Source organism: Canis aureus, chromosome 3, assembly GCF_053574225.1.
Source record: "Canis aureus isolate CA01 chromosome 3, VMU_Caureus_v.1.0, whole genome shotgun sequence".
NCBI classification, from domain to species: Eukaryota; Metazoa; Chordata; class Mammalia; order Carnivora; family Canidae; genus Canis; species Canis aureus.
Window position 1 is genome coordinate 67,593,646 of NC_135613.1, and position 27,624 is coordinate 67,621,269.

The following is a 27,624-nucleotide window of genomic DNA, read 5'->3' on the forward strand; positions in this document are numbered from 1 at the left end:
GATTTGTTCCTGGCTGAGCCCCGGAAATGTGGCTTACCATGGAAGCCATGCAGAGCCACTGAAGGATTCTAAGTAGACACGTGATATGATCAGATATGAATATTTTTAAGACTTTTTAAATTTGGAAAATTTGGCATAATACAAAAAGAAAATAAATTACTCATAATCCTACATTTTTTAACGTATGTAAACGAAGAAGCACAAGGTCCCTCCTCCCATTCCTCTCACCCCATCTGCCATCAGCAGCCCCCTGCCCAGACACTACTCACCTCGCCCCCAGTCTCCCACCAAATGCAGCCGCTATTAAGGGGTTGGCACACATCCTTCCAGACATTTTTATGTGTGTGTATATGTATATATAGTCAGCATTCTAGAAAGTTCCTTCTGGCAGCAGTACAGAGGAGAGATGGGAGCTGGGCCAGCCTAGAGCAGGAAGCCCCGTCAGGAGGTTATTGCAATAATTCAGCCCTTGGCAGGTCTCCAGGAAAATGGAAATGACTTAGGGTCCTCCCATACATTCTCAGCCCGGTTCATTTCAGGAACAAAGATGGATGTGTTGTAAAAGATTCTCATTAGGAGCCAAGACATTTTTAATTCTAGCCCCGACTCACAGTTTCACAGATGAGTATGAAGAGGTGATGTGGGGGAGGATGAGAACAATGTCCCACTGCCACATGCCCGCCTGCCCTGGCCTCCCGGGAGGAAGGTGGGAGCAGGGTGCCAGGTGACTCCAGAGCGAGGCCAGGCGTTAGGAGGGAGACAGGGGCTGAGAGCTAGAAGAAGGAGCGTGGTCATTAGTTCTCCACCTACAACCAAGTCAGCTGCCTCACCAAGCTCAGCCGTGGACACCCGAGGCTGAGTGAGGCCCATGTGTGGAGAAGCAGCGCTAGGGACATTCAGGCACATCCCAGGTGGTGAGGAGAAGTGTATGAGTCCCCAGCATGCTGGATGTTGCAGCTGGATACCCTAGAGCAGGAGCGGAGAGCCCGGGAGCAGTACTGGTGCCACCAGGAGCAGGAAGAGGGGCGTCTAGCAGAACAGCTGGGGCACCTGAGCTGGGAGCTCCTCTCCATTCCAGGCGGAGATGCCCGGCAGCAGGTGAGGCCCAGAGGCACCTCCTCACGCATCCACCCACCCCTTTACCCAGACTCCACAGCTTTTTCCTGCAGCGTGGGGCCTTTGTCTCCCCCGCTGGCTGCAAAAATGGAACCCTTCTCAGGGCAGACTGAGCCCCAGATTGTTCTGGCTCCAAGCCCTAGACTCGGGCCACCGCTGAGGGTCTCAGGGTAGAGGAGAAGGAGGCAGGGCCCCCGTGAGGCGGTGCAGCCCAGAGCTCCAGCCTCCCTCTCTGAGGCCTTTCTTTTGTGCTTCCTGCCCTGTGCAGCTGAGGGCCGCTGAGGAGGCCCGCACAGCCCTGGAGTCCTGCTGCCTGCGGGAGTCCCAGAGGAGAGCCAGAGCCCTGAGCATGCAGAGCAGCCCAGAGTGGGGCCTGCTCTCTCAAGGTGGGACAGCAGCCCCTGGGCCCAGGGCCCAGAGCAGAAATCTCCTGAGAGTGGGGACATGTCCAACAGCTGCCCCATGGGGAGTCCCTCCTTCCCTCCCAGGCTCCCCCAGCCAGGCCCTGGCTCTGATCTCACAGCTCCAATAAACTACCCTGTCTTTTCTTCTTCTCCCTGTCCCCAGAGGTGGCTGCTGTCATGTGATTCTTTTCTCTGCCCTTTGCAGCAGACAGAGAGGAGTGGGAGCAGGAGGCACAGATGATGCTAGCCATGCAGAATGTCCTGGAGAGTCTAGGACAGACAGTGGAAAAACTCAGGCAAGCAGTGGGCTGGCTGCGGGGCCAGGAGGAGGAGATGTGGCTACAGAAGAGCAGGAGTCAGAGCCCCCGGATCTGGAACCATTCTAGCAAGGTGAGGATCAGAGGTTGGTAAGGGGCCCCTTGTGAAATGAGCACATCCTCTTGTGTAAACACATGTGATTCTTCAGGACAATGTGATATTCAGGAATAGGGCGGCCCAAGGAGCAGTGGGTGGGCTGCAAAGGAAGCAGAAGGAGAGAAAGGAGCTTCATTTTCAACTGGGCATTTCATTTCCTGTGCTCTAGGACCACCTAGAGCATCTCACTGATGAGTTTCAGGAGGTGGTAAGGAAGAGACAGAGCTTTCTGGATCAGGCCCTTGGTCACTTGCAGTACCAACGGGAGCTGAGCCGCCTCCACCTCTTGCACATCCAGGTACCGTCCATGCACTTGGCCAAGGAGATCTGCATGTCTGATTTAGTGGGAGCTTCAGAGAGAAGCTCCCAAAGCAGCCGCGTGGGACAGCCTGGGAACCATGCATGGAACCAAGTTCTGATTATCTTATCCTAGATTGTTGCCTCAGGCTCCCCTGAATGTTTGGAAAATTACCCTGGAGACAGATTCTATGGAATGATCACCACTTCTCTCTGGGACCCAGCTGCTGCCTGCCCGCTGTTGATCCCCTTCCTGAAGAGCCTCACTACAGTGCTGATGGGAGCTCAGGGCCATGGCCCAGGCCTGGAGGCCCAGGGGCCGGGAACAGGTGAGGCTGGTCATTGGCCCAACAGCCCCTTCTGATGCTAATGCTGATGTTTTGATGAGTTCTAATACTACAGTTAGGGTTTCTGGCACTACAAGAGTGTGGCCATGGTAGGTTCTTTAGGAAGAACATAGAGAAACCAACATATTAGTTATATATCTCTGTGTAACTATGTGAAAATCCTGTGGCTTAAAACAACAAACATTTAGGGGTGTCTGGGTGGTTCAGTCGGTTAAGCATTGCCTTCAGCTCCGGTCATGATCCTGAAGTCCTGGGATCAAGCCCAGAGTTGGGCTCCCTGCTCAGTGGGGAGCCTACTTCTCCTTCTGCCTCCACTGCTCCCCCCACTTGTATGCTTGCACATGCGGTCTCTCTCAAGTAAATAAATAAAAGTAAAAGGTTTAAAACTACAACAAACATTTATTATTCCACAGTTTCTGTGAGTCAAGAATCAGGGTACAGCTTAGTTGGAGGCCTGTGGCTCAGGGACTCATACAGACTACATCAAGGTGTCGGGCCAGAGCTGCACTCACCTCAAGATTTCCTGGGGAATCAAAATTCTTTCCTGTGATTGTTGGCCAGAGGCATCAATTCCTTGCCACGTGGACTTCATGGGATAGCCCACAATATGGTAGCTGGCTTCCTTCAGAATAAGCGAGAAGGGGGCGGGGGGAAAGGAGGCCACAGCCTTTTTGTATCCTGATCTCATTACTGGTACCATATTCTGTTCATTAGAAATGAATTACTAGATCCAACCCACATTCAAGGGGAAGGGATAACACAAGGGTGTGGATAAACATGGTGGGATCAATATAAGAAACCATACATATTAGTTATATATTGCTGTGTAACTATGTGAAAATCCTATGGCTCAAAACAACAAACATTTAGGAGTGTCTGGGTGGTTTAGTCGGTTAAACCCCTGGGGGCCATCCTACAAGCCACCTGTCCCATCTGATACTATGTCTGGGTCCTTACTCCAACAACTATCTTCTTCCCCTCTGTTCAGATGCAGATAAAGTTGACACCATGTGGACCTCACTACTCTTTGCTACCCTGAGGAAAGTAGACATCTGGTCCCAAGCCCACAAGAAGGAAGCTGAATTGCAAGGACAGGTGCATCACCAGCTAGGTAACCTCCTGTCCTTGTAATCTCTGTCTGGACCTAGTATCATGGTACCCTGAAGGATTTTGGTGGTGTGACACCCCCCCACCCGGGGCTAGGGATGATAGAATCCTGACCTACCAATTATCCATTTCTCCCCACATCCAACTTAAGATCTCCAAGGGCCTTTTCCGTATAAAGAACAGCAAATAGGACTCAAAGTCTCACTATAATAATAACTTGACCAATTTCAAAGGGGAAATCCTAAAGACCCTCTGCTTTCCCACTAAACACTGAATCTAAACCTTGGGATTTTACCCCTTCTTGGCCATCCACATGTTACAAGGAATTAATGGAAAAGTGTGAGACACAAAGAGATAGGTAGATGAGACAAAGAATAGGAAGACCTTGACCCAAAAGGGGACTCCAGATCACTTAACTAATACTACCCCTTGACATTAGAAGTCAAAAGAGAAGGTAGCTGGCCTTGCCCTCAAGATTTAGATTTATTTCAATGCACTTACCTCCCAAATGGAAGAAGATTAAAAGGAAATAATGTATGCCTTTCAGTTGACCATGATGCAGGCCACTAGCCAGCACAATTCCATAAACATCCTTGAATTTGACCAGAGGTCAGCCAACTACGGCCCACAGGCCAACTCCAGTCAGCTCTTTTTGTCTTCATGTGGCCCACAAGCTAAGAATAGTTTTATGTTTGTAAATGATTGGGCGGGGGGGGGAGTCAAAAGAAGAGTAACATTTTTATGGAGTGCTTTGCGGCATGTCGGTGTGCTATTCTCAGTCTTTGGATGTGTTAGCTCATGTAATCTTTACAACAACCCAGGAAAGTAGATACTTTTACTCATTTTATAGGCAAGGAAACTAAAGCATCTAAATAGGTCAAGTAAGTAGTCAAAAATCATGTTGCTAACAAGGACTTCAGCTGGAATTCAACCCCAGAGCTTGTGCTCTTAACCCGCTGACCCTCATGAAAAATTATTCAGCATGATAAATGCAGCGCTGAGAGGGGGGTGCAGGCTACATATTGTGGTGAGTTGCCCAGAGGACAGATTGCTTTCTTGCAAAGAAACCAGGGAAGGTACTGCAGGATAGTGATACCCTGCATCTACCAAGATGATGGGAACACTGAATATGAACCCCAATTTTGCCTCTCGGCTAGCAAAGCCTAAGTTTTGCTGACCCCAGAACTTGACCAATCTTAGTATTAATTGGACCTCCCTTTGCAGGAAACTAAGAAGATTGTGGGCAGAAATATTGTGGGTTCTCACCACTTCAACTTCCATTGTCTCACAATGGTATTGACTGTATAATATGGAAAGCAATTTTATATGCAATGCCTTGTTTACACCTGGTCACCCAAACTCTAATTCTGTAAGATAGCAAAAGATTATTAACTTACTTTTTTATAGATAAGAGAACTGATGCTTGAAGAGGTTAAGTGTCTTTCCCAGGGTCTCCCAGAACCGGAACCAGAGCTCAGGTCTTCCAGCTGCTAGTTCAGCTTTGTTTCCTATACCGTGCTACCCAAGCTTTTTTTCATTGTCTTATCAAGAATAAAAAGATAATATGAAATATTTATTAAAGACCCAAGGCCTCCTTCTGTGAGAAAGTAAGATTATGATGTTAATCCCGCTAACATATACCAAGTACTCACTGTTTGCCAGACACAGTTCTGAACATATTACCTTTAGTATTCCAAGCAACCCCATAAAATAGAAGAAAATTGATTGCCATCTTTTCCAGACCCTCATTTTTTTTTTTTTGTTCTGGTACCTCTAATCCTATTGAATGAGGTTCACTTACTTTTCCATGAAAACAGGCGGGAGCATCTGAGGCACAATGTGTGTGTGTGTGTGTGTGTGTGTTTGTGCGCACGCACACGCGCATAGGGCATGGCTGGATGGATCAATCAAAACAAATAGGTTTTTCCTAAGCTGAATTGTGTTTTTGCTTTTATTAAAAATCATTACCGGACAGAAAAGTTAGTGAAATCGTTACTGTTTTCTCTTGATCTCAAAAGACCCAAAAAGCTCTTTGCAGGAAGACCCAAAACCTCAGATAATACAGAAGGAAGAGCTTATCACTGTACAACCCACAGACCTTTCTGCCAGGGAGTTTGTGGTTTACCAGTACGGCCTCTCCATCCTGCACCTCCTCACCCCCGAGCTTCATGTAAGTCTAATTTCTGACCTCTCCGTGGGGCGGTCATTGTGCAGCCAAGAAGGCCAGGGTGACCAGGAAGGAGTCTTTCAGGTGGTGGTTATATGTTAGGATTAAGCAGCTGGAATGGGAATTTACTAGTCTCTCTTTTTAGGGGACTGATAGAAATTATTTTACCAATCTACAGTCTAGTCTCTAAATGATAGTAAGTAGAATCCATTAAGTGCTTTATAAATGCCAGAAAATGTTCTAATAACTTGCATGAATTGACTCATTTAATCTTGACAAAACTCTATGACATAGATGCTATTAATTCTTCTCATTTTTTATTCAAGTATAATTAACATACAGTGTTATATTAGTTTCAAGTGCACAATATAATAATTCAACAATTCTATAAGTTATTCAGTGCTCATTATGATAAGTGTACTCTCAATCCCCTTTACCTGTTTCCTCCATTCCTCCTCCCCCTCTGGCAATTGCCAGTTTGTTCTCTGGATTTTTTGTTTATCTCTTTTTTTCTTTGTTTGATTTGTTTCTTAAATTCCACATATGAGTGAAATTATATGGTATTTTTCTTTCTTTGCCTGACTTATTTCACTTAACATAATACTCTCTAGGTCTTTCCATGTTGTCTCAGATGGCAAGATTTCATTCTTTTTTGTGACTAATATTCCATTATATATCTATATATATGCATACCACATCTCTTCTATCCAGTCATCTGTTGATGGACACTTGGGTTACTTCATTATCTTGGCTATTTTCAACAATGCTACAGTAAACATAAGGGTGCATATGTTTTCTCAAATTATTTTCTTTGGATAAGTATCCAGTAGTAGAATTACAGGACCTGTGATAATTCTATTTTTATTTTCTTGAGGAACCTCCATATTGCTTTCCACGATTACTCATTTGTTTGCATTCCCACCAGTGGTACACAAATATTCCTTTTTCTCCACATCCTTGTCAGCACTTGTTACTTCTTATGTTTTTTCATTTTAGCCATTCTGATAGATGTGGTTTTGATTTGTATTTCCCTGATTAGTGATGTCAAGTATCTTTTCATGTGTTTGCTGGCCATCTGGATGTCTTATTTGGAGAAACATCTATTCATGTCCTCTGTCCATTTTTAATCAGATTATTTGGGGGGTTTTTTGGTGTTGAGTTGTAATGAATTTTTTAATATATTTTGAATATTAATCTCTTATCAAATATGTCATCTGCAAATATCTTATCCCATTCAGTAGGTTGCCTTTTGTTTGCTGATGACTCCTTCACTCACTGTGCAAAAGTGCACAGTTACTCTGTATAGTCCCAATAGTTTGATTTTACTTTTATTTCCCTTGCCCTAGGAGACATACAAGAAAAATGTCTCTGTAGTCAACATCAAAAAAATTACTGCCTATGTTTTCTACTAGGAGTTTTATGGTTTCAGGTTTCACATTTAGATCTTTAGCCCATTTTGAGTTTATTTTTATGTATGGTACAAGAAAGTGGTCTAGTTTCATTCATATACATGTAGTTGTCCAGTTTTCCCAACACCATTCGTTGAAGAGACCATATTTTTTTCCATTGTATATTCTTACCTCTTTTGTCATAGATTACTTGACCATAAAAGCATTGGTTTATTTCTGGGCTCTCTATTCTGTTCCATTTATGTATGTGTCTCTTTTTGTGTCAGTACCATACTATTTTGATTATTATAGCTTTATAGTATATCTTGAAATCTGGAGAGGGGAGGAGCAAGATGGCGGAGGAGTAGGGTCTCCAAATCACCTGTCTCCACCAAACTACCTAGAAAACCTTCAAATTATCCTGAAAATCTATGAATTCGGCCTGAGATTTAAAGAGAGACCAGCTGGAATGCTACAGTGAGAAGAGTTCGCGCATCTATCAAGGTAGGAAGACGGGGAAAAAGAAATAAAGAAACAAAGGCCTCCAAGGGGGAGGGGCCCGCGAGGAGCCGGGCTGAGGCCGGGGCGAGTGTCCCCAGGACAGGAGAGCCCCGTCCCGGAGGAGCAGGAGCTGCACCGACCTTCCCGGGCGGAAAGGGGCTCGTGGGGAGGTGGAGCAGGACCCAGGAGGGGGGGGATGCCCTCGGGCTCCCCGGGACACTAACAGACACCTGCGCCCCGGGAGAGTGCGCCGAGCTCCCTAAGGGCTGCAGCGCGCACGGCGGGACCCGGCGGGACCCGGAGCAGCTGGAGGGGCTCGGGCGGCGGCTCCGCGGAGGGGGTTGCGCGGCCCGGGAGCGCGAATCCACCAGCGCAGGCTCCGGAGCACAGGGCGCCGGGACACAGCCCAGGATCCGGCCTCCCCCGGGACAGGCAGAGGCCGGGAGGGCCCAGGACAGCAAGGACGCTCCTGCCCCAGCTGAGCACATCAGCGGCCCCGCCCCGGAGCCTCCAGGCCCTGCAGACGGAGTTCCTGCCGCAGCTGACTCCAGGTTTCCAGAGCTGCCCCGCCACTGGGGCTGTTCCTCCTGCGGCCTCACGGGGTAAACAACCCCCACCGAGCCCTGCACCAGGCAGGGGCACAGCAGCTCCCCCAACTGCTAACACCTGAAAATCAGCACAACAGGCCCCTCCCCCAGAACACCAGCTAGACTGACAACTTCCAGGAGAAGCCAAGGGACTTAAAGAACACAGAATCAGAAGATACTCCCCGGTGGTTCTTTTTTTGTTTGTTTGTTTTTGTTTTTGTTTTTGTTTTGTTTTGCTTTTTGATTTGTTTCCTTCCCCCACCCCCTTTTTTTCTCCTTTCTTTTTCTTTCTCTTTTTCTTCTTTTTTTTTTTTTCGTTTTTTTTTCTTTTTCTTCCCTTTTTTTTTCTCTTTCTCTTTTCTTTCCTTCTTTCTCTCCTCTCTTTTTCTCTTTTTCCCAATACAACTTGCTTTTGGCCACTCTGCACTGAGCAAAATGACTAGAAGGAAAACCTCACCTCAAAAGAAAGAATCAGAAACAGTCCTCTCTCCCACAGAGTTACAAAATCTGGATTACAATTCAATGTCAGAAAGCCAATTCAGAAGCACTATTATACAGCTACTGGTGGCTCTAGAAAAAAGTATAAAGGACTCAAGAGACTTCATGACTGCAGAATTTAGAGCTAATCAGGCAGAAATTAAAAACCAATTGAATGAGATGCAATCCAAACTAGAAGTCCTAATGACGAGGGTTAACGAGGTGGAAGAACGAGTGAGTGCCATAGAAGACAAGTTGACAGCAAAGAGGGAAACTGAGGAAAAAAGAGACAAACAATTAAAAGACCATGAAGATAGATTAAGGGAAATAAACGACAGCCTGAGGAAGAAAAACCTACGTTTAATTGGGGTTCCCGAGGGCGCTGAAAGGGACAGAGGGCCAGAATATGTATTTGAACAAATTCTAGCTGAAAACTTTCCTAATCTGGGAAGGGAAACAGGCATTCAGATCCAGGAAATAGAGAGATCCCCCCCTAAAATCAATAAAAACCGTTCAACACCTCGACATTTAATTGTGAAGCTTGCAAATTCCAAAGATAAGGAGAAGATCCTTAAAGCAGCAAGAGACAAGAAATCCCTGACTTTTATGGGGAGGAGTATTAGGGTAACAGCAGACCTCTCCACAGAGACCTGGCAGGCCGAAAGGGCTGGCAGGATATATTCAGGGTCCTAAATGAAAAGAACATGCAACCAAGAATACTTTATCCAGCAAGGCTCTCATTCAAAATGGAAGGAGAGATAAAGAGCTTCCAAGACAGGCAGCAACTAAAAGAATATGTGACCTCCAAACCAGCTCTGCAAGAAATTTTAAGGGGGCCTCTTAAAATTCCCCTTTAAGAAGAAGTTCAGTGGAACAGTCCACAAAAACAAAGACTGAATAGATATCATGATGACACTAAACTCATATCTCTCAATAGTACTCATATCTCTCCCTCTTCGCCGAGGGACTCAATAGTAACTCTGAATGTGAACGGGCTTAATGACCCCATCAAAAGGCGCAGGGTTTCAGACTGGATAAAAAAGCAGGACCCATCTATTTGCTGTCTACAAGAGACTCATTTTAGACAGAAGGACACCTACAGCCTGAAAATAAAAGGTTGGAGAACCATTTACCATTCGAATGGTCCTCAAAAGAAAGCAGGGGTAGCCATCCTTATATCAGATAAACTAAAATTTACCCCAAAGACTGTAGTGAGAGATGAAGAGGGACACTATATCATACTTAAAGGATCTATTCAACAAGAGGACTTAACAATCCTCAATATATATGCTCCAAATGTGGGAGCTGCCAAATATATAAATCAATTATTAACCAAAGTGAAGAAATACTTAGATAATAATACACTTATACTTGGTGACTTCAATCTAGCTCTTTCTATACTCGATAGGTCTTCTAAGCAAAACATCTCCAAAGAAACGAGAGCTTTAAATGATACACTGGACCAGATGGATTTCACAGATATCTACAGAACTTTACATCCAAACTCAACTGAATACACATTCTTCTCAAGCGCACATGGAACTTTCTCCAGAATAGACCACATATTGGGTCACAAATCGGGTCTGAACCAATACCAAAAGATTGGGATTGTCCCCTGCATATTCTCGGACCATAATGCCTTGAAATTAGAACTAAATCACAACAAGAAGTTTGGAAGGACCTCAAACACATGGAGGTTAAGGACCATCCTGCTAAAAGATAAAAGGGTCAACCAGGAAATTAAGGAAGAATTAAAAAGATTCATGGAAACTAATGAGAATGAAGATACAACCGTTCAAAATCTTTGGGATGCAGCAAAAGCAGTCCTAAGGGGGAAATACATCGCAATACAAGCATCCATTCAAAAACTGGAAAGAACTCAAATACAAAAGCTAACCTTACACATAAAGGAGCTAGAGAAAAAACAGCAAATAGATCCTACACCCAAGAGAAGAAGGGAGCTAATAAAGATTCGAGCAGAACTCAACGAAATCGAGACCAGAAGAACTGTGGAACAGATCAACAGAACCAGGAGTTGGTTCTTTGAAAGAATTAATAAGATAGATAAACCATTAGCCAGCCTTATTAAAAAGAAGAGAGAGAAGACTCAAATTAATAAAATCATGAATGAGAAAGGAGAGATCACTACCAACACCAAGGAAATACAAACGATTTTAAAAACCTATTATGAACAGCTATACGCCAATAAATTAGGCAATCTAGAAGAAATGGACGCATTCCTGGAAAGCCACAAACTACCAAAACTGGAACAGGAAGAAATAGAAAACCTGAACAGGCCAATAACCAGGGAGGAAATTGAAGCAGTCATCAAAAACCTCCCAAGACACAAGAGTCCAGGGCCAGATGGCTTCCCAGGAGAATTTTATCAAACGTTTAAAGAAGAAATCATACCTATTCTCCTAAAGCTGTTTGGAAAGATAGAAAGAGATGGAGTACTTCCAAATTCGTTCTATGAAGCCAGCATCACCTTAATTCCAAAGCCAGACAAAGACCCCGCCAAAAAGGAGAATTACAGACCAATATCCCTGATGAACATGGATGCAAAAATTCTCAACAAGATACTGGCCAATAGGATCCAACAGTACATTAAGAAAATTATTCACCATGACCAAGTAGGATTTATCCCTGGGACACAAGGCTGGTTCAACACCCGTAAAACAATCAATGTGATTCATCATATCAGCAAGAGAAAAACCAAGAACCATATGATCCTCTCATTGGATGCAGAGAAAGCATTTGACAAAATACAGCATCCATTCCTGATCAAAACTCTTCAGAGTGTAGGGATAGAGGGAACATTCCTCGACATCTTAAAAGCCATCTATGAAAAGCCCACAGCAAATATCATTCTCAATGGGGAAGCACTGGGAGCCTTTCCCCTAAGATCAGGAACAAGACAGGGATGTCCACTCTCACCACTGCTATTCAACATAGTACTGGAAGTCCTAGCCTCAGCAATCAGACAACAAAAAGACATTAAAGGCATTCAAATTGGCAAAGAAGAAGTCAAACTCTCCCTCTTCGCCGATGACATGATACTCTACATAGAAAACCCAAAAGTCTCCACCCCAAGATTGCTAGAACTCATACAGCAATTCAGTAGCGTGGCAGGATACAAAATCAATGCCCAGAAGTCAGTGGCATTTCTATACACTAACAATGAGACTGAAGAAAGAGAAATTAAGGAGTCAATCCCATTTACAATTGCACCCAAAAGCATAAGATACCTAGGAATAAACCTCACCAAAGATGTAAAGGATCTATACCCTCAAAACTATAGAACACTTCTGAAAGAAATTGAGGAAGACACAAAGAGATGGAAAAATATTCCATGCTCATGGATTGGCAGAATTAATATTGTGAAAATGTCAATGTTACCCAGGGCAATATACACGTTTAATGCAATCCCTATCAAAATACCATGGACTTTCTTCAGAGAGTTAGAACAAATTATTTTAAGATTTGTGTGGAATCAGAAAAGACCCCGAATAGCCAGGGGAATTTTAAAAAAGAAAACCATATCTGGGGGCATCACAATGCCAGATTTCAGGTTGTACTACAAAGCTGTGGTCATCAAGACAGTGTGGTACTGGCACAAAAACAGACACATAGATCAGTGGAACAGAATAGAGAATCCAGAAGTGGACCCTGAACTTTATGGGCAACTAATATTCGATAAAGGAGGAAAGACTATCCATTGGAAGAAAGACAGTCTCTTCAATAAATGGTGCTGGGAAAATTGGACATCCACATGCAGAAGAATGAAACTAGACCACTCTCTTTCACCATACACAAAGATAAACTCAAAATGGATGAAAGATCTAAATGTGAGACAAGATTCCATCAAAATCCTAGAGAAGAACACAGGCAACACCCTTTTTGAACTCGGCCATAGTAACTTCTTGCAAGATACATCCACGAAGGCAAAAGAAACAAAAGCAAAAATGAACTATTGGGACTTCATCAAGATAAGAAGCTTTTGCACAGCAAAGGATACAGTCAACAAAACTCAAAGACAACCTACAGAATGGGAGAAGATATTTGCAAATGACATATCAGATAAAGGGCTAGTTTCCAAGATCTATAAAGAACTTATTAAACTCAACACCAAAGAAACAAACAATCCAATCATGAAATGGGCAAAAGACATGAACAGAAATCTCACAGAAGAAGACATAGACATGGCCAACATGCACATGAGAAAATGCTCTGCATCACTTGCCATCAGGGAAATACAAATCAAAACCACAATGAGATACCACCTCACACCAGTGAGAATGGGAAAAATTAACAAGGCAGGAAACAACAAATGTTGGAGAGGATGTGGAGAAAAGGGAACCCTCTTACACTGTTGGTGGGAATGTGAACTGGTGCAGCCACTGTGGAAAACTGTGTGGAGGTTCCTCAAACAGTTAAAAATAGACCTGCCCTACGACCCAGCAATTGCACTGTTGGGGATTTACCCCAAAGATACAAATGCAATGAAACGCTGGGACACCTGCACCCCGATGTTTCTAGCAGCAATGGCCACGATAGCCAAACTGTGGAAGGAGCCTCGGTGTCCAACGAAAGATGAATGGATAAAGAAGATGTGGTTTATGTATACAATGGAATATTACTCAGCTATTAGAAATGACAAATACCCACCATTTGCTTCAACGTGGATGGAACTGGAGGGTATTATGCTGAGTGAAGTAAGTCAGTCGGAGAAGGACAAACATTATATGTTCTCATTCATTTGGGGAATATAAATAATAGTGAAAGGGAAAATAAGGGAAGGGAGAAGAAATGTGTGGGAAATATCAGAAAGGGAGACAGAACATAAAGACTGCTAACTCTGGGAAACGAACTAGGGGTGGTAGAAGGGGAGGAGGGCGGGGGGTGGGAGTGAATGGGTGACGGGCACTGGGTGTTATTCTGTATGTTAGTAAATTGAACACCAATAAAAAAAATAATAATAAAAAAATAATAATAATAATAATAATAAAAAAAAAAAGAAATCTGGAATTGTGGTACTTCTAGCATTGTTTTTCTTTCTCAAGATTGCTTTGGCTATTTGAAGTTTCTTATGGTCCCATTGACATTTTAGAATTATTTGTGTTCGCTCTGTGAAAAATACTATTGGTATTTTGACAAGAATTGCATTAAATTTGTAGATTGCTTTGGGTGGTATGGACATTTTAAAAATAATCGTTCTAATCCATGAGCATGGACTATCTTTCCATTTGTTTGTGTCATCTTCAATTTTCCTTCATCAGTGTTTTTTAGTTTTCAGAGTACAAGTCTTTCACCTTGTTGGTTAAGTTTATCCTAAGTATTTTACTATTTTTGGTACAATTGTAAATGGGACTGTTTTCTTAATTTCTCTTTCTGTTACTTAATTATTAGAGATGCAACACATTTCTGTACATTAATTTTGTATTCTGTGACTTTACTGAATTCATTTATCAGTTCTAGTAGTTTTTTGGTGGTGTCTTTAGGGTTTTCCATATATAGAAACATGACACCTGTAAATAGTTTTACTTCTTCCTTACCAATTGGGATGCCTTTTACTTCTTTTGTCTGGTTGCTGTGGCTAGGATTTCCAGTGCTATGTTGAATAAAAGTGGTGAGAGAAGACATACTTGTCTAGTTCCTGATCTTACAGGAAAAGTTCCCAGTTTTAACACCATTTGATGATGTTAGCTGTGGGTTTTTCCTATATGGCCTTTATTATATTCCCTCTAGCCTACTTTGTTGAGGATTTATCATGAATGAATGTTGTACTTTGCCAAATGCTTTTTCTGCAACTATTGAGATGATCATATAGTTTTTATTCTTTCTTTTGTTAATATGATCTATCATGTTCATAGATTTGTGAATATTGAACCACAGTTGCATCCCTGGAATAAATCCCACTTGATCATGGTGAGTGATTTTTTTTAATGTATCATTGGATTCAGTTTGCGAATATTTTGTTGAGAATTTTTGCATCTATGTTCATCAGAGTATTGGCATATAGTTTTGTAGGGAGGTTTTGTAGTGTCTTTATCTGATATTGGTATCAGGATAATGCTGGCCTCATAGACTGAATTTGGAAGCTTTCCTTTCTCATCTACCTTTTGGAATAGTCTGAGAATAGATATTAACTCTTATTTAAATGTTCGGTAGAATTCACCTGTGAAGCCGTCTGGTCTTGGACCTTTGTTGGGAGTTTGTTTTTGTTTTGTTTTTTTTAATTACTGATTCAATTTTATTGCTAGTAATCAGTCTGTCAAAATTTTCTATTTCTTCCTGATTCAGTTTTGGAAAGTTATATGTCTCTAGGAATCTATCCATTTCTTCTGATTGTCCAATTTGTGGGCATATATTTTTTCATAATATTCTTTTATAATCCTTTGTATTTCTGTGATATTGGTGGTTATTTCTCCTTCATTTCTGATTTTATATATTTGAGTCCACTCTCTCTGTCTCTTTCTTCTCTCTCAGTCTGGCTAAAGGTTTATCAATTTTGTTTATCTTTTCAAAGAACCAGCTCCTGGTTTCATTGCTCTGTTCTAATTGATCTTGTTTAGTCCCTATTTCATTATTTCTATCCTAATATTTATTATTTCCTTATTTCTCCCAGCTTCGAGCTTTGTTTGCTCTTCTTTTACATGTTCCTTTAGTTATAAAGTTAGGTTGTTTACTTGAGATTCTTCTTGCTTCTTGTGGTAGGCCTGTATTTTTTTTAAAGATTATTTACTTATTTATTTATTTATTCATGATAGACACAGAGAGAGAGAGAGAGAGAGGCAGAGACACAGGCAGAGGAAGCAGGCTCCATGTAGGGAGTCTGACCTGGGACTCGATCCCAGGACTCCAGGATGGCGCCCTAGGCCAAAGGCAGGTGCCAAACCACCGGGCCACCCAGAGATCCCCAGGCCTGTATTATTATAATCTTCCCTCTTACAACAGCTTTTGCTGCATCCCAAAGATTTGGGACCATTGTGCTTTCATTTTTATTTGTCTCTATATATTTTTTATTTCTTCTTTGATGTGTTGGTTGACCCATTTATTGTTTAGCAACATGTTATTTAGCTTTTATGATTTAAATTCTAAAATTAAAAAATAACAAAAAACATTCTATACCATTTTATAAGTGATTAATCTACTTTTATTATGTTTCTATTTACATATGAAATTTTTTCCTTTCCTAATTTTATTACACCTGATTACAGTGTAATAAAGAATTCTTTCCACCTTTTCTTTCCACTTAAAGAATTACCTTTAATGTTTCTCATAAGGCTGGTTTAGTAGTAATGAACTCCTTTTACGTTTGTTTTTCTGGGAAACTCTTTATCTTTCCTTCTATTCTGAATTATAGTCTTACTGGATAGAGTATTCTTCGTTGCAAGTTTTTTCCTTTCAGGGCTTTGAATATATCCCACCACTGCCTTCTGGCCAGCAAAGTTCTGCTGCAAAATCAGTTTATGGCCTTATGAGGCTTCTCTTGTATGTAATTGTTTTCTTTTCTCTCGCTGCTTTTAAAGTTCTGTTTATTACTACTTCTTGCCACTTTAATTATTATATGTCTTCGTGTGAACTTTCCTGGATTGATTTTGTTGGGGGCTCTCTGTGCCTCCTGGATCTGGGTATCTGTTTCCTTCCACAGATTAGGAAAGTTTTCAGCTGTCATTTCTTCTAAGTTTTCTGCCTCCTGTTCATTCTCTTCTCCTTCTGGGATCCATGTAGTGGGAATGTTATTACACGTGATGGTGTCACTGAGATCCTTTAACGTATTCTCATTGTTTATTATTCCTTTAAAAAAAATTCTTGTTCAGCTTGGTTGCTTTCATTACTCTGTCTTCCAGCTCACTGACTATTCTTTTGTATCCTCTAATCTGCTGTTAATTCCCTCCAGTGTATTTTTAATTTCAGCTATTGAGTTCTTCATCTCTGATTAGTTCTTTTTTATACTTTCTATCTCTTTGTTGAAGATCTCACTGAGATCCACTCCTCCTTTCTCAAGTCCAGTAAGTATCTTTATGGACTTTGAATTCTCTATCAGACATGTTGCTTTTCTTCATTTCATTGAGCTCTTTGCTGTGATTTTGTCCTATTCTTTCATTTGGGACATATTCCTCTGTCTCCTCATTTTGTCTAAATCTGTGTTTCTTTCTATGTATTAGGAAGGTCAGCTAAGTCTCCTGCTCTGGAGAGTAGTGGGTGGGTATTAATTAATGCAATCCCTATCAAAATATCACCAGCATTTTTCACAAAGCTAGAACATCTAATCCTAAAATTTTTATGGGCCACAAAAGTCCCCAAATAGCCAGAGAAATCCTGAAAAAGAAAAGCAAAGCTAGAGGCATCATAATTCCAAACTACAAGTTAAATTACAAAGCTGTAGTGATCAAAATAAGTTGGTACTGGCACAAAAATAGGTGCATAGATCAATGGAACAGAAGGGAAATCCCAGAAATAAACCCACAACCATGTGGTCAATTAATCTTTGACAGAGCAGGAAAGAATGTCCAGTGGAAAAAGGACAGCTTCTTCAACAAATGATGTTCAGAAAGCCAGACAACAGCAATGCAAAAGAATGAAACTGAACCACTTCCTTACACCATTCACAAATATAAATTCAAAATGGATGAAATATCCAAATATGAGGTGGGAAACCATCAAAATCCTTGAGGAGAACACAGGCAGCAACCTCTTTGACATCAGCCATACTAACTGAGGCAAGGGAAACAAAAGCAAAAATAAACTATTGGGACTTCATCAAAATAAAAATCTTCTGCACAGTGAAGGAAACAATCAACAAAACTAAAACACAAACTATGGAATAGAAGATATTTGCAAATGACATATCTGATAAAGGATTAGTATCAAAAATATATAAAGAACTTATAAAATTCAACACCCAACAACCAAATAATCCAATTAAATAACAGGCTGAAGACATGAACAGTCATTTCTCCAAAGATGACATCCAGATGGCCAACAGACACATGAAAAATGCTCAACATCACTCATCATAAGGGAAATGCAAATCAAAACCACAATGAGATATCATCTCACACCTGTAAGAATGGCTAAAATTAACAACACAAACAACAGGTGTTGGTGAAGATTTGGAGAAAGGGGAACCCTCATGCTCTGTTGGTGTGAATATAAACTGGTGCAGCCATTCTAGAAAACAGTATGGAGGTTCCTCAATAAGTTAAAGATAGAACTACCTAGGATCTAGCAATTGCACTACTAGGTATTTACCCAAAGGATACCAGAATACTAACTTAAAGAGATACATGCATGCCAATGTTTATACAGCACTACCTACAATAGCCAAATAATGGAAAGAGCCCAAATGTCCATTGACTAATGAATTGATAAAGAAGATGTGGTGTACACACACACACACACACACACACAATAGGATATTACTCAGCCATTAAAAAGGTTGAAATCTTGCCATTAGCAGTGATGTGAATGGAGCTAGAGAGTATTATGCTAAGCAAATTAAGTTAGAGAAAAATAAATACCATATGATTTCACTTATATGTGGAATTGGGCAAGCCAAATTGGCAGCCCAAACAAATTGGGCAGCCTGGGTGGCTCAGCATTTCAGTGCCACCTTCAGCCCTGGGCATGATGCTGGAGACCTTGGATCGAGTCCCACGTCAGGCTTCCTGCATTGAGCCTGCTTCTCCCTCTGCCTGTGTCTCTGCCTCTTTCTCTCTCTGTGTCTCTCATGAATAAATAAATAAAATCTTTTTTTTTTTAAGAAACAAAACAAATGAATATAGGGGAAAAAAGAAAGGCAAATCAAGAAACAGACTCTTAACAATGGAGAACAAACTGATGGTTACTGGAGGGGAGGTGGCTGGAGGATGGTGAAATAGGTGATGAGCATTAAGGAAGAGGGCATTTGTGATGAGTACCGGGTGTTTATGTAAGTGATGAATTACTAAATTCTACACCTAAAACTAATACTATACTGTATGTTAACTAACTGAAATTTAAATAAACACTTGGGGAAAAAGGAAGAAAAGAAATTATATCTTACGGAAATATTACTGGGGAAAAAAAGAAAAAGAAAGTAGCAGCCATATGAAGAAGAGTTCCAGTAATGCCCTACAGTACAATGTCCACTGTTCACCAGACCAGGTGCTTCAAGGATGTCTCCTGTGTGTATTGTGTACCCTATATTGTGGCTGAGACATGTTTGCCTTCACTCCAGGCAGCTGTAATGGCCCACTTTTTGTGGGCAGGGTTTGGTCCCTGAGCTGTTAAGAGGCCAGTCTAGGACCGCCTTGGGCAGTTATTTTCCCTGTGTTGTCTCCTGAGAGGCTTTCTTTTGTTGGTGGGGCCTATACCGAGACCAGATGTTTGTCCCCAGTCCCTCTCTTAGGGTTGCAGTGACCTGAACTATGGGCCTGTCTCCTTATACTACCCCTTGTGAGGTTTTTGTTGGTAGGCGGGATCAGCAGTCAGATCAGATGTCTGCTCCAGCCCTTTGCTGGGGCTGCAATCAAACAGATATGTATGGTTAACTCCCCCTCAGGGGTTTGGTTCCTGACCATTTCTCCAGCCCTCCTACCCTTTCCAATGTGACCTCCTCTCTATGATTAACTGTGAAGAATCTGTCCTGCCAGTCTTTGGGTCATTTGGGGGGTTAGTTACTTATGTGGCTATGTATATCAATGGGACGAGATGAGCTTAGGATCCTTTTCCTACTCTGCCATCTTCCCAGGCTCATATATCTATTTTCTTCTCATTTTAAAAGCGATATTGGGGATGCCTGGGCTGCTCAGCAGTTGAGCATTGCCTTCCACTCAGGGCGTGATCCTGTGATCCCAGGATCTGAGTCCTGAGTCCTGCATCAGGCTCCCCACAGGGAGCCAACTTCTCCCTCTGCCTCTGTCTCTGCCTCTCTCTCTGTGTCTCTCATGAATAAATAAATAAAATCTTTAAAAAAAAAAAAAAGTTTCCCTCAAATCACTCCTTTAAAAAAATAAAAATAAATAAAAGCAAGATGGAGTTAACTTACCCAAAATTCCACTACCAAAAGGGTAGAGCGAGGCGAGGACCCAGGCATCGTGCTCGAGAGCCCCCTTGCCTGACTGCCACATTCTATTTAGAAAAGCAATAAATTACTTCTTGTAATTAGCATAAATCTCAACCACATAAATCCTCTTTCCACTTCCCTATAGTGTGTGCTGAATCTCCATATCCTGTTACAATTTAAACTGATGTTCCAATGCATTTACTTGCCATTAATTTGGTTGGTGCTATGTAGCTGAGCCACATGAGAATTTTTTTTAGCAAGACGATGGGTTTTGGTTTTGGTTTTATTTGTTTCTTATTCTTTTCAGGCTCCTGAAATCACCCTGCAGATTGCTTCTTGTCTTCCTGCCATGGAAGCCTCAGACAATGCCTTCCAAGGCTCCTTCTTCTATCAGGTGCTGCAAATTCAGCCCCAGATGAGAGTTTATAAAATTCTAGGATCCAAAGAGATAGAAGCAAAAAGAACAAATGTTATAAAACATCTTTGTCTCTCAAGTCCTGACATACTTTATCTCCCTTGGTAATAAGTCATTTAGTAAGGAATAATAAATGTCACCATGTAAAAGCTTTCTCTAATTAGTGAAATGAATATGTCCCTGCTTGTGCCCAGAGAATCATAATGGCTTTGTGCCCATTAATGAATCTCTGTCATCAAAGTCGATGGTTCCAGACTGGTGTTTCCCATAAGAATCATGGTTCCAGCTTCGGCAAATCCTGTAGTCAGCATCTTTCTACAGAAAGGGATTGGCATTGTTCCTGTTCCTCCAGTCCCTCAAATGTGTAGGACTGACAGTGCCTTGGTGGTAGCCTGAAGCCAGTGTATACAGACCTTAAATGCTGTCAGCAGTTCATTGGTAAACAGTGATTTGAGACGGGCACTGCCAACCAATGCTAGAGGACTAAGAAATGGTTCACACTTGACTAGTTGGTTGTTAGGGGTTAATAAGACCAAGAATTACTCGTACATTGTACCCTCCAGGTTTTCTTTCACTTAATCATCAAAGCAATCTATTAAGTAGATTTAAATTCATTAAGTCTATTAATTTCATCCCATTTTAATGTTGGGAAAGCTAACTCAGGACACATTGAGTACTGTGTGTCAGGCACTTGGCCATGCGCCTTACACACATTATGTCATTTATAGCTTATAACAACCCAACCCTAGAGGGTGGGTGCTCTTGCACCCATTTTACGAATTAGGAGATGGAGGCCTATTGAAGCCAACTGACTTTCCCAAGATCACAGTATTAGCAAGAGCTTAAACTCAAGTTCAGGTGTATTTAAACACCAAACTCATTTTCTAGTCACCATTCTGTGCTGCCACCCAGAGCTCATTCCAGGGACAGATCTCAGAGTCTGTGACTCCAAATCCTTAATGCTTTTCCATACCAACCTATGCCTGAACAAGGGAGTTATTTCAAATCAATTAGACAAGATAGGATGGGGACACCTGAGTGGTTCAGTGGTTCAGTATCTGCCTTCGGCTCAGGGCATGATCCCGGGGTCTGAGAGGGTGTTCCACATTGCACTCCTTGCGGGAGCCTGTTTTTCCCTCTGCTTATGTCTCTGCCTCTCTTTCTGTGTGTCTGTCATGAATAAAGGCGTGAAAGATAAAGTCAGAGAGCCTTATAAGGCACCAATTCTCAAACTGTGGTTCATGGACCTCGTGGGTCAACCACCTGGGGAGCGTGATAGGAAGTTTTACCAGGGTTTTCCCTAAAACAAGGATAAAATCACTCCCTTGTGATTCTTATCCACAGATAGAGTTTGAGAACCACTGCTGAAGGAAACAGTGATTGGAGGACATTGATTTAAAAAACAGAGATGCCGGAGAAACCTCACTCTGAATTTCTAATAGTTTATTTTCTGTACCATGGGGTTAACAAAAAATGGGGAACGTGATTTATTCAGGGAGCTGAACTGAAGCGATAGTTTTCCCCTCTACCTCTGAATCTTTCCTTCAGTAAATTTCCATTAACCCCAGGGAGACTCTGACTTTATGATTCCAAAAGTTATTTTAGACCATATAAAGTGAGGAAAAGAAAGAGGTAGTGGAAACATTCCCTGAGGTTGACATTTCTGTGTTTGGGTATCTCCTTTACTCAGAGAGCTGAAAACACACTGTTTGTTGGGAGAGAGTCTTTGGCATCTGTGGGAAGTTTCATTCTGCTGCTGATCCACTGCCTGGCCCACGTGGCCACCAAGGACTTCCACCAGGACTCAAACCCTGCCTTTCTGAGGTCATTTTACAAGGTACTTATAAAATGCACAGGGCCTTTTGCTTCTCCCCCAGAATAATAAATTCTTTAAGCTGTGCAACATTTCAAAGCTACTTAGGTCCCATTGTTGGCCTCTGGTTCCTACTACCTGGCCAGGAAGAAGTTTTCCTGATCAAATTTCCCGTGGCAGCATATAACAAAATGCATGCAGCACTCTGTAGGAATTCAGAGAGAAGTGGTCTTCCTACGAGAATGGCCTCATGGCTTTCTGTGGTTACTTCCTTGACGCTACATGAGCCTCACCAGAATGGTGAGTGACAGTCCTCACCCATGGTCAGGGCAAGTGAAGATGATCAGCATCAAGCCCCATTTTTCTTTGAGGTACTATTTTGAAGTTGTACTAGCAGTTGTGTAGGATGGAACTGACGCGGCGCGGCCCCCTTGCCTTTTCCTTGACCAGGCCTTGCAGGCTTATATCAGGGAAGCATTTGCTACCACACTGCGAATGTCAGCAATTTCCTGGGATGGTAAGCTTGACCAAAGCATAAGCGCTGCTTTGCTGGGAGAGCAGCCCATCTCTGAAGGAGGAAGGGATCTTCTCTCTAAACTCCTTGAGAGGAAGTGTGAGTCTCACTTGGAACCAGAGTCATCAGAAGAGGTAACTAACTTTAACTGGTACGGCACATGTCAGTTCAAAATTGACTTCTTCCTAGAGTAAATGTCTGGGTCTGCCCTATTCAGATATTTCTGGCCTCCCCAGGTGACCCACTGCCTTGACACTCAGCCTGCTTCTCAAACCACCTCTGATGAGATATTTTTTTAATCCTGTATTCTACAAGGCAGACCGAGTGTATTGGTTCTTTGAGTTACAAGGATTGCAAACGTGGTTCCGTGGTTTGTTAACTCGTGACCTGCTAACATATTATCAATTTACAGAATTCCATCTATAAAACTCACGGTGACTCAGTGACTAAATTTAGATGCCAAGTTGGTAGCCTATTTACTGAGCTGCAGTGTGCTGTTTTCTGTGCAGGTCTGACAATGATATTCTTAATATTATGCTATTTAACGCACTTTTTAAAAAATATTTTTATTTATTTATTCATGAGAGACACAGAGAGAGGCAGAGACACCAGCAGAGGGAAAAGCAGGCTCCCTACGGGGGAGCCCCATGCGGGACTTGATCCCATGACCTCAGGGTCATGACCTGACCCGAAGGCATGCTGAGCCACTGAGCCACCCAGGTGCCCCCGATTTAAAGCACTTTTACAAGAATACTATCATCCAGCTTTTTAACTATTAAAAATATCTGTGATCTTAAAATTGTCATCCTCCATTAAAGAGCAAGTCATTCTTGAGTTATAAACAAGAGCATCTTTTCTCTAAACATTTATATAACTATAAATTTCAAAGCACTTTTATGTATATATTGTCTCATTTGATCCAGCCAGCAATCCTGCAGTAGAGAGCATACTTTTTTTTTTTTTTTGGTAGCATACATATTTTTAGTCACATTTTGTATTTAAAAAAAGAATAAGCTATTGCCCCCAAATTATGAAGCTATTTGTAGTGGCAGATCTGAGATCAGATTCTAGATCTCCTAACTCCTCAGTGTATTTCCATAAACACCTGTCTCTGATCAGATCTCCATTAGTTACCAAGTCAGAGATTTATTGTGTGGTCATTGGGGGTGAACATCCAGACACCAGATTCAGTCACACTTCAGCCCTCACAGACCCCAGAAAATGCTCAGGTCTCTCTCCTGATCTGACAGCAGCATCGGACATATCTGCTCACTTTCTCCTCCTCAGTACAGTCTGTATTTGGGCCCCAGGATACCAGAGTCCTCTGGCTTTCCCCCACCTGTGTGGCTGTTCCTTCTCAGTCTCCCTTGCTGATCCTGCTTTTTCTCCCTGGCCTCTTCATGTTGGAGGGCCAGGGTCCAGTCTTGTCTTCTTCTCTTCTCTGTCTATATTCGCTCCCCTTGGGGATTTCATCCCATCTTCTAGCTAAAATCCTATCTGTTGGTCAAGGACTCTCAAATTTTATCTCCAGCCCCACCCAACTCTCTAACTGAACTCATGTACTCAACTGCTTAACTAGCCACCTCCACCTGCAGGTCTAAGAAGCATCTCAAACTCAACATACCCACACCCATCTTCTGTCCAAACCTCTTCTATGTGAAACCTTCCCTATCTCAGTTAATGGCAACTATATTCTTCTGGTTTCTCAAGCCAAAGTTTTCCTTGAAACCTCTCTGTTGCAAACACCTCATAACCAATCCATCAGGAAATCCTGTTGCTCTACTTTCAGAGTATATCCATAATGTGACCACGTCTCATTGCCTACAGTGCTACCAGCCTGGTGTGAGCGCATGTCATCTCACCTGGGTTACTGTAATACTTACTAACTGGCCCCCCTATTCCAACCTCACCTCTCCTCAGTCTATTCTTCCTTCCTGGTCTATTCTAGGCGCATTGGTCAGAGTGATCCTTTTCAAGTGAAAATGGATCTGTTCAAAATCCTGCTGGGGCTCCTCATTTCACTTAGAGTCAAAGCTAAGGAAGTCAAGTCCCCTTGTCTCCCTCACCTGCCACTCTTCCCCTTGGTCACTCATCTCCAACCATGCTTTCCTCTTTGCTGTTCTTCAGACACACCAAGTGTGCACTCCCCTCTGCCTGCAATGGCAGGGGTTCTCAACCAGGAGTCATTTTACCCCCCACAGGACATTTTCCATGGTCCTGCTCCAAGTAAGGGGCTATTACTGTCAACTAGTGATAGAAGCCAGGGATGCCACTAAACAGCCCACATGCATAGGACAAAAATCTTAGCCACCCCAGAATGTCAGTAGTGCTGAGGTTGAGAAACCTGGTCTAAGGAGTTAGAGCATGTCTAACTCCCCTACCTCCTCCATGTTCCTGTTCTAGTGCCACCTCCTCCCTGAGGCCTGCTTCCACTAGCCCATCTCCATTTGCAACCCTCTACTCTCCTGCGTTTCAGCTTTTCCTTACCCTGCTCTGCTTTTCTCTCTCCTGTATCACTTCCTAATGTACTACACAATTTTCCTACTTAGGCTTATTTATTACTTCTCTTCCATGAGGGCAGAGATGTTTGTCTGTTTTGTTTCCTGATATAGCCCCCCTGCCAGGCTCATAAGTAGGCTTTCAAGTGTATTTACCATATAAACGAATGGGTTTGTATGGACCCTTGATGCCATATACTGAAATATTCCAGTCTACCAGAGGTAAACACAAGGCAGGTCATGGCAGATATTATTACGTACTTGCCATGTGCCAGCTGCTCTGCTGAGAGTTTTATGTGCATCATCTTGTTTAATCTTCCCCATGCCCTTATAAGGTAGTTACTACTTTTATTCCTAACTTACAGATGAGAAAACCAAGGCTTACAAGTGTTAAAAACTTGCCCAAGACAGAGGTAGTTGTGGAGTTTGGATGCTAGTCCTCTATCAGCCACCATCTATGCAGAGGTCTCACTTTTATTTTAAAGGCAGAATTGTATGTACTATGCTCTGGTCTAGTCTGGCTAAGAAGATTCAGGAATACTTAAAAGAAATGGGAGCAAAGGTATTAACTCTATCCTCCACGCTCTCCACAGTATATTAAGAGAAACATGGATCTTCTCCTCTTCACCAATATGGAACATTTTCTAAAAACCCTCCTCACTGCAGAACAACAGATCCCAAGAAAACCAAGAGATAAGCATGAGGACCAAGAGAAGGTGAGATGCCCTTACAATCTATACGGCATTAAGATTTTACTTTGCTCTGCACCTTGAAACATTTTATTGTGTGTTTGTAGCCACATTTGTAATTGAACATGTCAGCAGAACAAAGGACTGGAAATTAATGGTGGTAAGAAAAGCACATCATCAGTCACTGTATTTAAGAGTTCTCCCAGTACAGGAGACGGTAGATCTTAGATCTCAGAGTTACCTTCGGGGTAGGTAAAGCATTAACCCCAGAAAGCAGGAACTGAGACTCAGACTTGCTCCCATTCACCCAGCTGGAAGAGGGCAAGAAGAAGTAACTAGAACTGGGTCCCCTTGCCTTCTCATCCAGGGTTTCTTTTGTTATGGTACCTGCTGCTATTGTATAAAAGGTTGTTCGTTTTTTATCATTAGCATGTAAAATGTTATATCTTTAGCAGTGCCTGGCTGGTTCAGTTGGTAGAGCATGTGACTCTTGATCTCAGGGTTAGGATTTAAGCCTCACTTTAAGCATGGAGCCTATTTAAAAAAAAAAAAAAAAGTATCTTTAAAAACCAACAAATATTTTGGTTCCAAATGACCAACACTAATATTTTGTAAGGTATATGGGTAAATTAGCAAAGAGAAAACCCCCAAATACCTTCATTTTTCTCTTGCAGAGTGGTGACCTTACATGTCAAGATCAAGATCAAAAACTAGCAACCTGGAGAAATAACAACATTGACTTCAGCCCTGGACCCCAGTCCACTTTATGAAAAGTTATCATCCATGTGAAAATCACCTTTAAAACTTCATTAAAATATAACACATCTTTTAAAAGTGCACATATCATAAAATGCACTCCTCATGAGTTGTCCAAAGTGAACATTTCCATGTAACCAACATCAAGAAAGACAACCTCACCAGCTTCCCAGAAGCCCCTTATGTCCCCTCCATCCAGGCATCTGTCCCCCAAGAATAACTACTATCTTGACTTCAGACATCATAAACTGTTTTTGTTCGTGAATTTCACATACATAGAAATCATAAATTATGTATTACTTGTTTATTTATTTTGCTCAGAATCATGTTTGTGAGGTGCATCCATATTGTTGCATGTGGTTATAGTTTGTGGATTCCCTTTGCTATAAAACATTCCGTTGTATGGATATATCAACATTTATTCTTTCCACCACTAATGTGCCTGTGGGTATTTTCCAGTTTGGGGTTACTACAAATAGCCTTATGCACCTTTCTGTGGCTGTACCAAATCAGGTATTACTTAGAACTGGAAATCTTGGGTCCTAAGGGGTAAATATTTCCCACTTTAACAGATACTACCAACCAGAATTCCCAAGTGATTGTCTGAGTATATACAAGTGGGTAAGTGTTCTGGTGGCTCTCCATTTTTATCATAACTTAGTATGTTCCATCTTTTTTATTTTATGTACTCTTCTGGGTACATGGTTTTAACTTGCACTCTCCTAATGGCCCTTGAAGGTACCCAGCCTTCCTATGTGTATACACCATATGAATGCCTTCTCTTGAGAAGTGCCAGTCAAGTATTTTGCTCATTTTTCATTGGCTTCTCTATATAATTGATTTGTAGGAATTCTTTTTTCTGCAACTATTTTTCCTCATTCTGTGGATTGTCTTTTTATGAAAAGAACAACATATAATGTTTCTTTTTCTGCTTTATTTTTAGGTCTAGGAAGAAAATGGTGATTTCATTTCAGTCTGCATGTTTAAAAGATGTTAAATTTGGAAATACGATATCTAATAAAGTTGATAAGAGAATTTTGTAGTACCTATAATATTGATGTATAAATCACATAAATGTATA

General features: G+C 41.9%; 2 protein-coding genes and 1 long non-coding RNA gene across 5 annotated transcripts in view; 1 reads left to right on the forward strand and 2 right to left on the reverse strand.

The window, feature by feature from the left end:
- Positions 1-220: 220 nt before the first annotated feature.
- Positions 221-20,029, reverse strand: LOC144311233 (uncharacterized). Its single transcript, XR_013376811.1, has 4 exons — positions 19,841-20,029; positions 5,083-5,226; positions 3,091-3,200; positions 221-2,034 (listed from the first exon to the last, which is right to left on the reverse strand). It is a non-coding gene; the product is annotated as an uncharacterized LOC144311233 (long non-coding RNA).
- On the forward strand, positions 1,627-27,587 carry LOC144311231 (uncharacterized). Of its 3 annotated transcripts, XR_013376810.1 has the most exons (11): positions 1,712-1,910; positions 2,104-2,232; positions 2,368-2,560; positions 3,567-3,689; positions 5,704-5,855; positions 20,166-20,252; positions 21,964-22,110; positions 22,537-22,734; positions 25,692-25,814; positions 26,462-27,164; positions 27,487-27,587. XR_013376810.1 is itself a non-coding variant. In XM_077893430.1 (10 exons), exons 1-10 carry the CDS (start codon positions 1,758-1,760, stop codon positions 26,555-26,557), a joined length of 1,401 nt encoding a protein of 466 aa, XP_077749556.1. In that variant the 5' UTR covers positions 1,712-1,757; the 3' UTR covers positions 26,558-27,570. The 3 variants fall into 3 exon arrangements, 2 of the variants coding, with proteins under 2 accessions (XP_077749558.1, XP_077749556.1); XM_077893430.1 differs by having other exon boundaries at positions 26,462-27,570; XM_077893432.1 differs by lacking the exons at positions 21,964-22,110; positions 22,537-22,734 and having other exon boundaries at positions 1,627-1,910; positions 26,462-27,572.
- BTG4 (BTG anti-proliferation factor 4) overlaps positions 20,072-27,624 on the reverse strand; it is a 33,801-nt gene continuing 26,248 nt past the window's right edge. Inside the window, exon 6 of the mRNA XM_077893434.1 lies at positions 20,072-20,291. Within this exon, the coding sequence (XP_077749560.1) occupies positions 20,282-20,291 (10 nt within the window). The 3' untranslated portion in view covers positions 20,072-20,281. The remainder of the gene's footprint in view (positions 20,292-27,624) is intronic.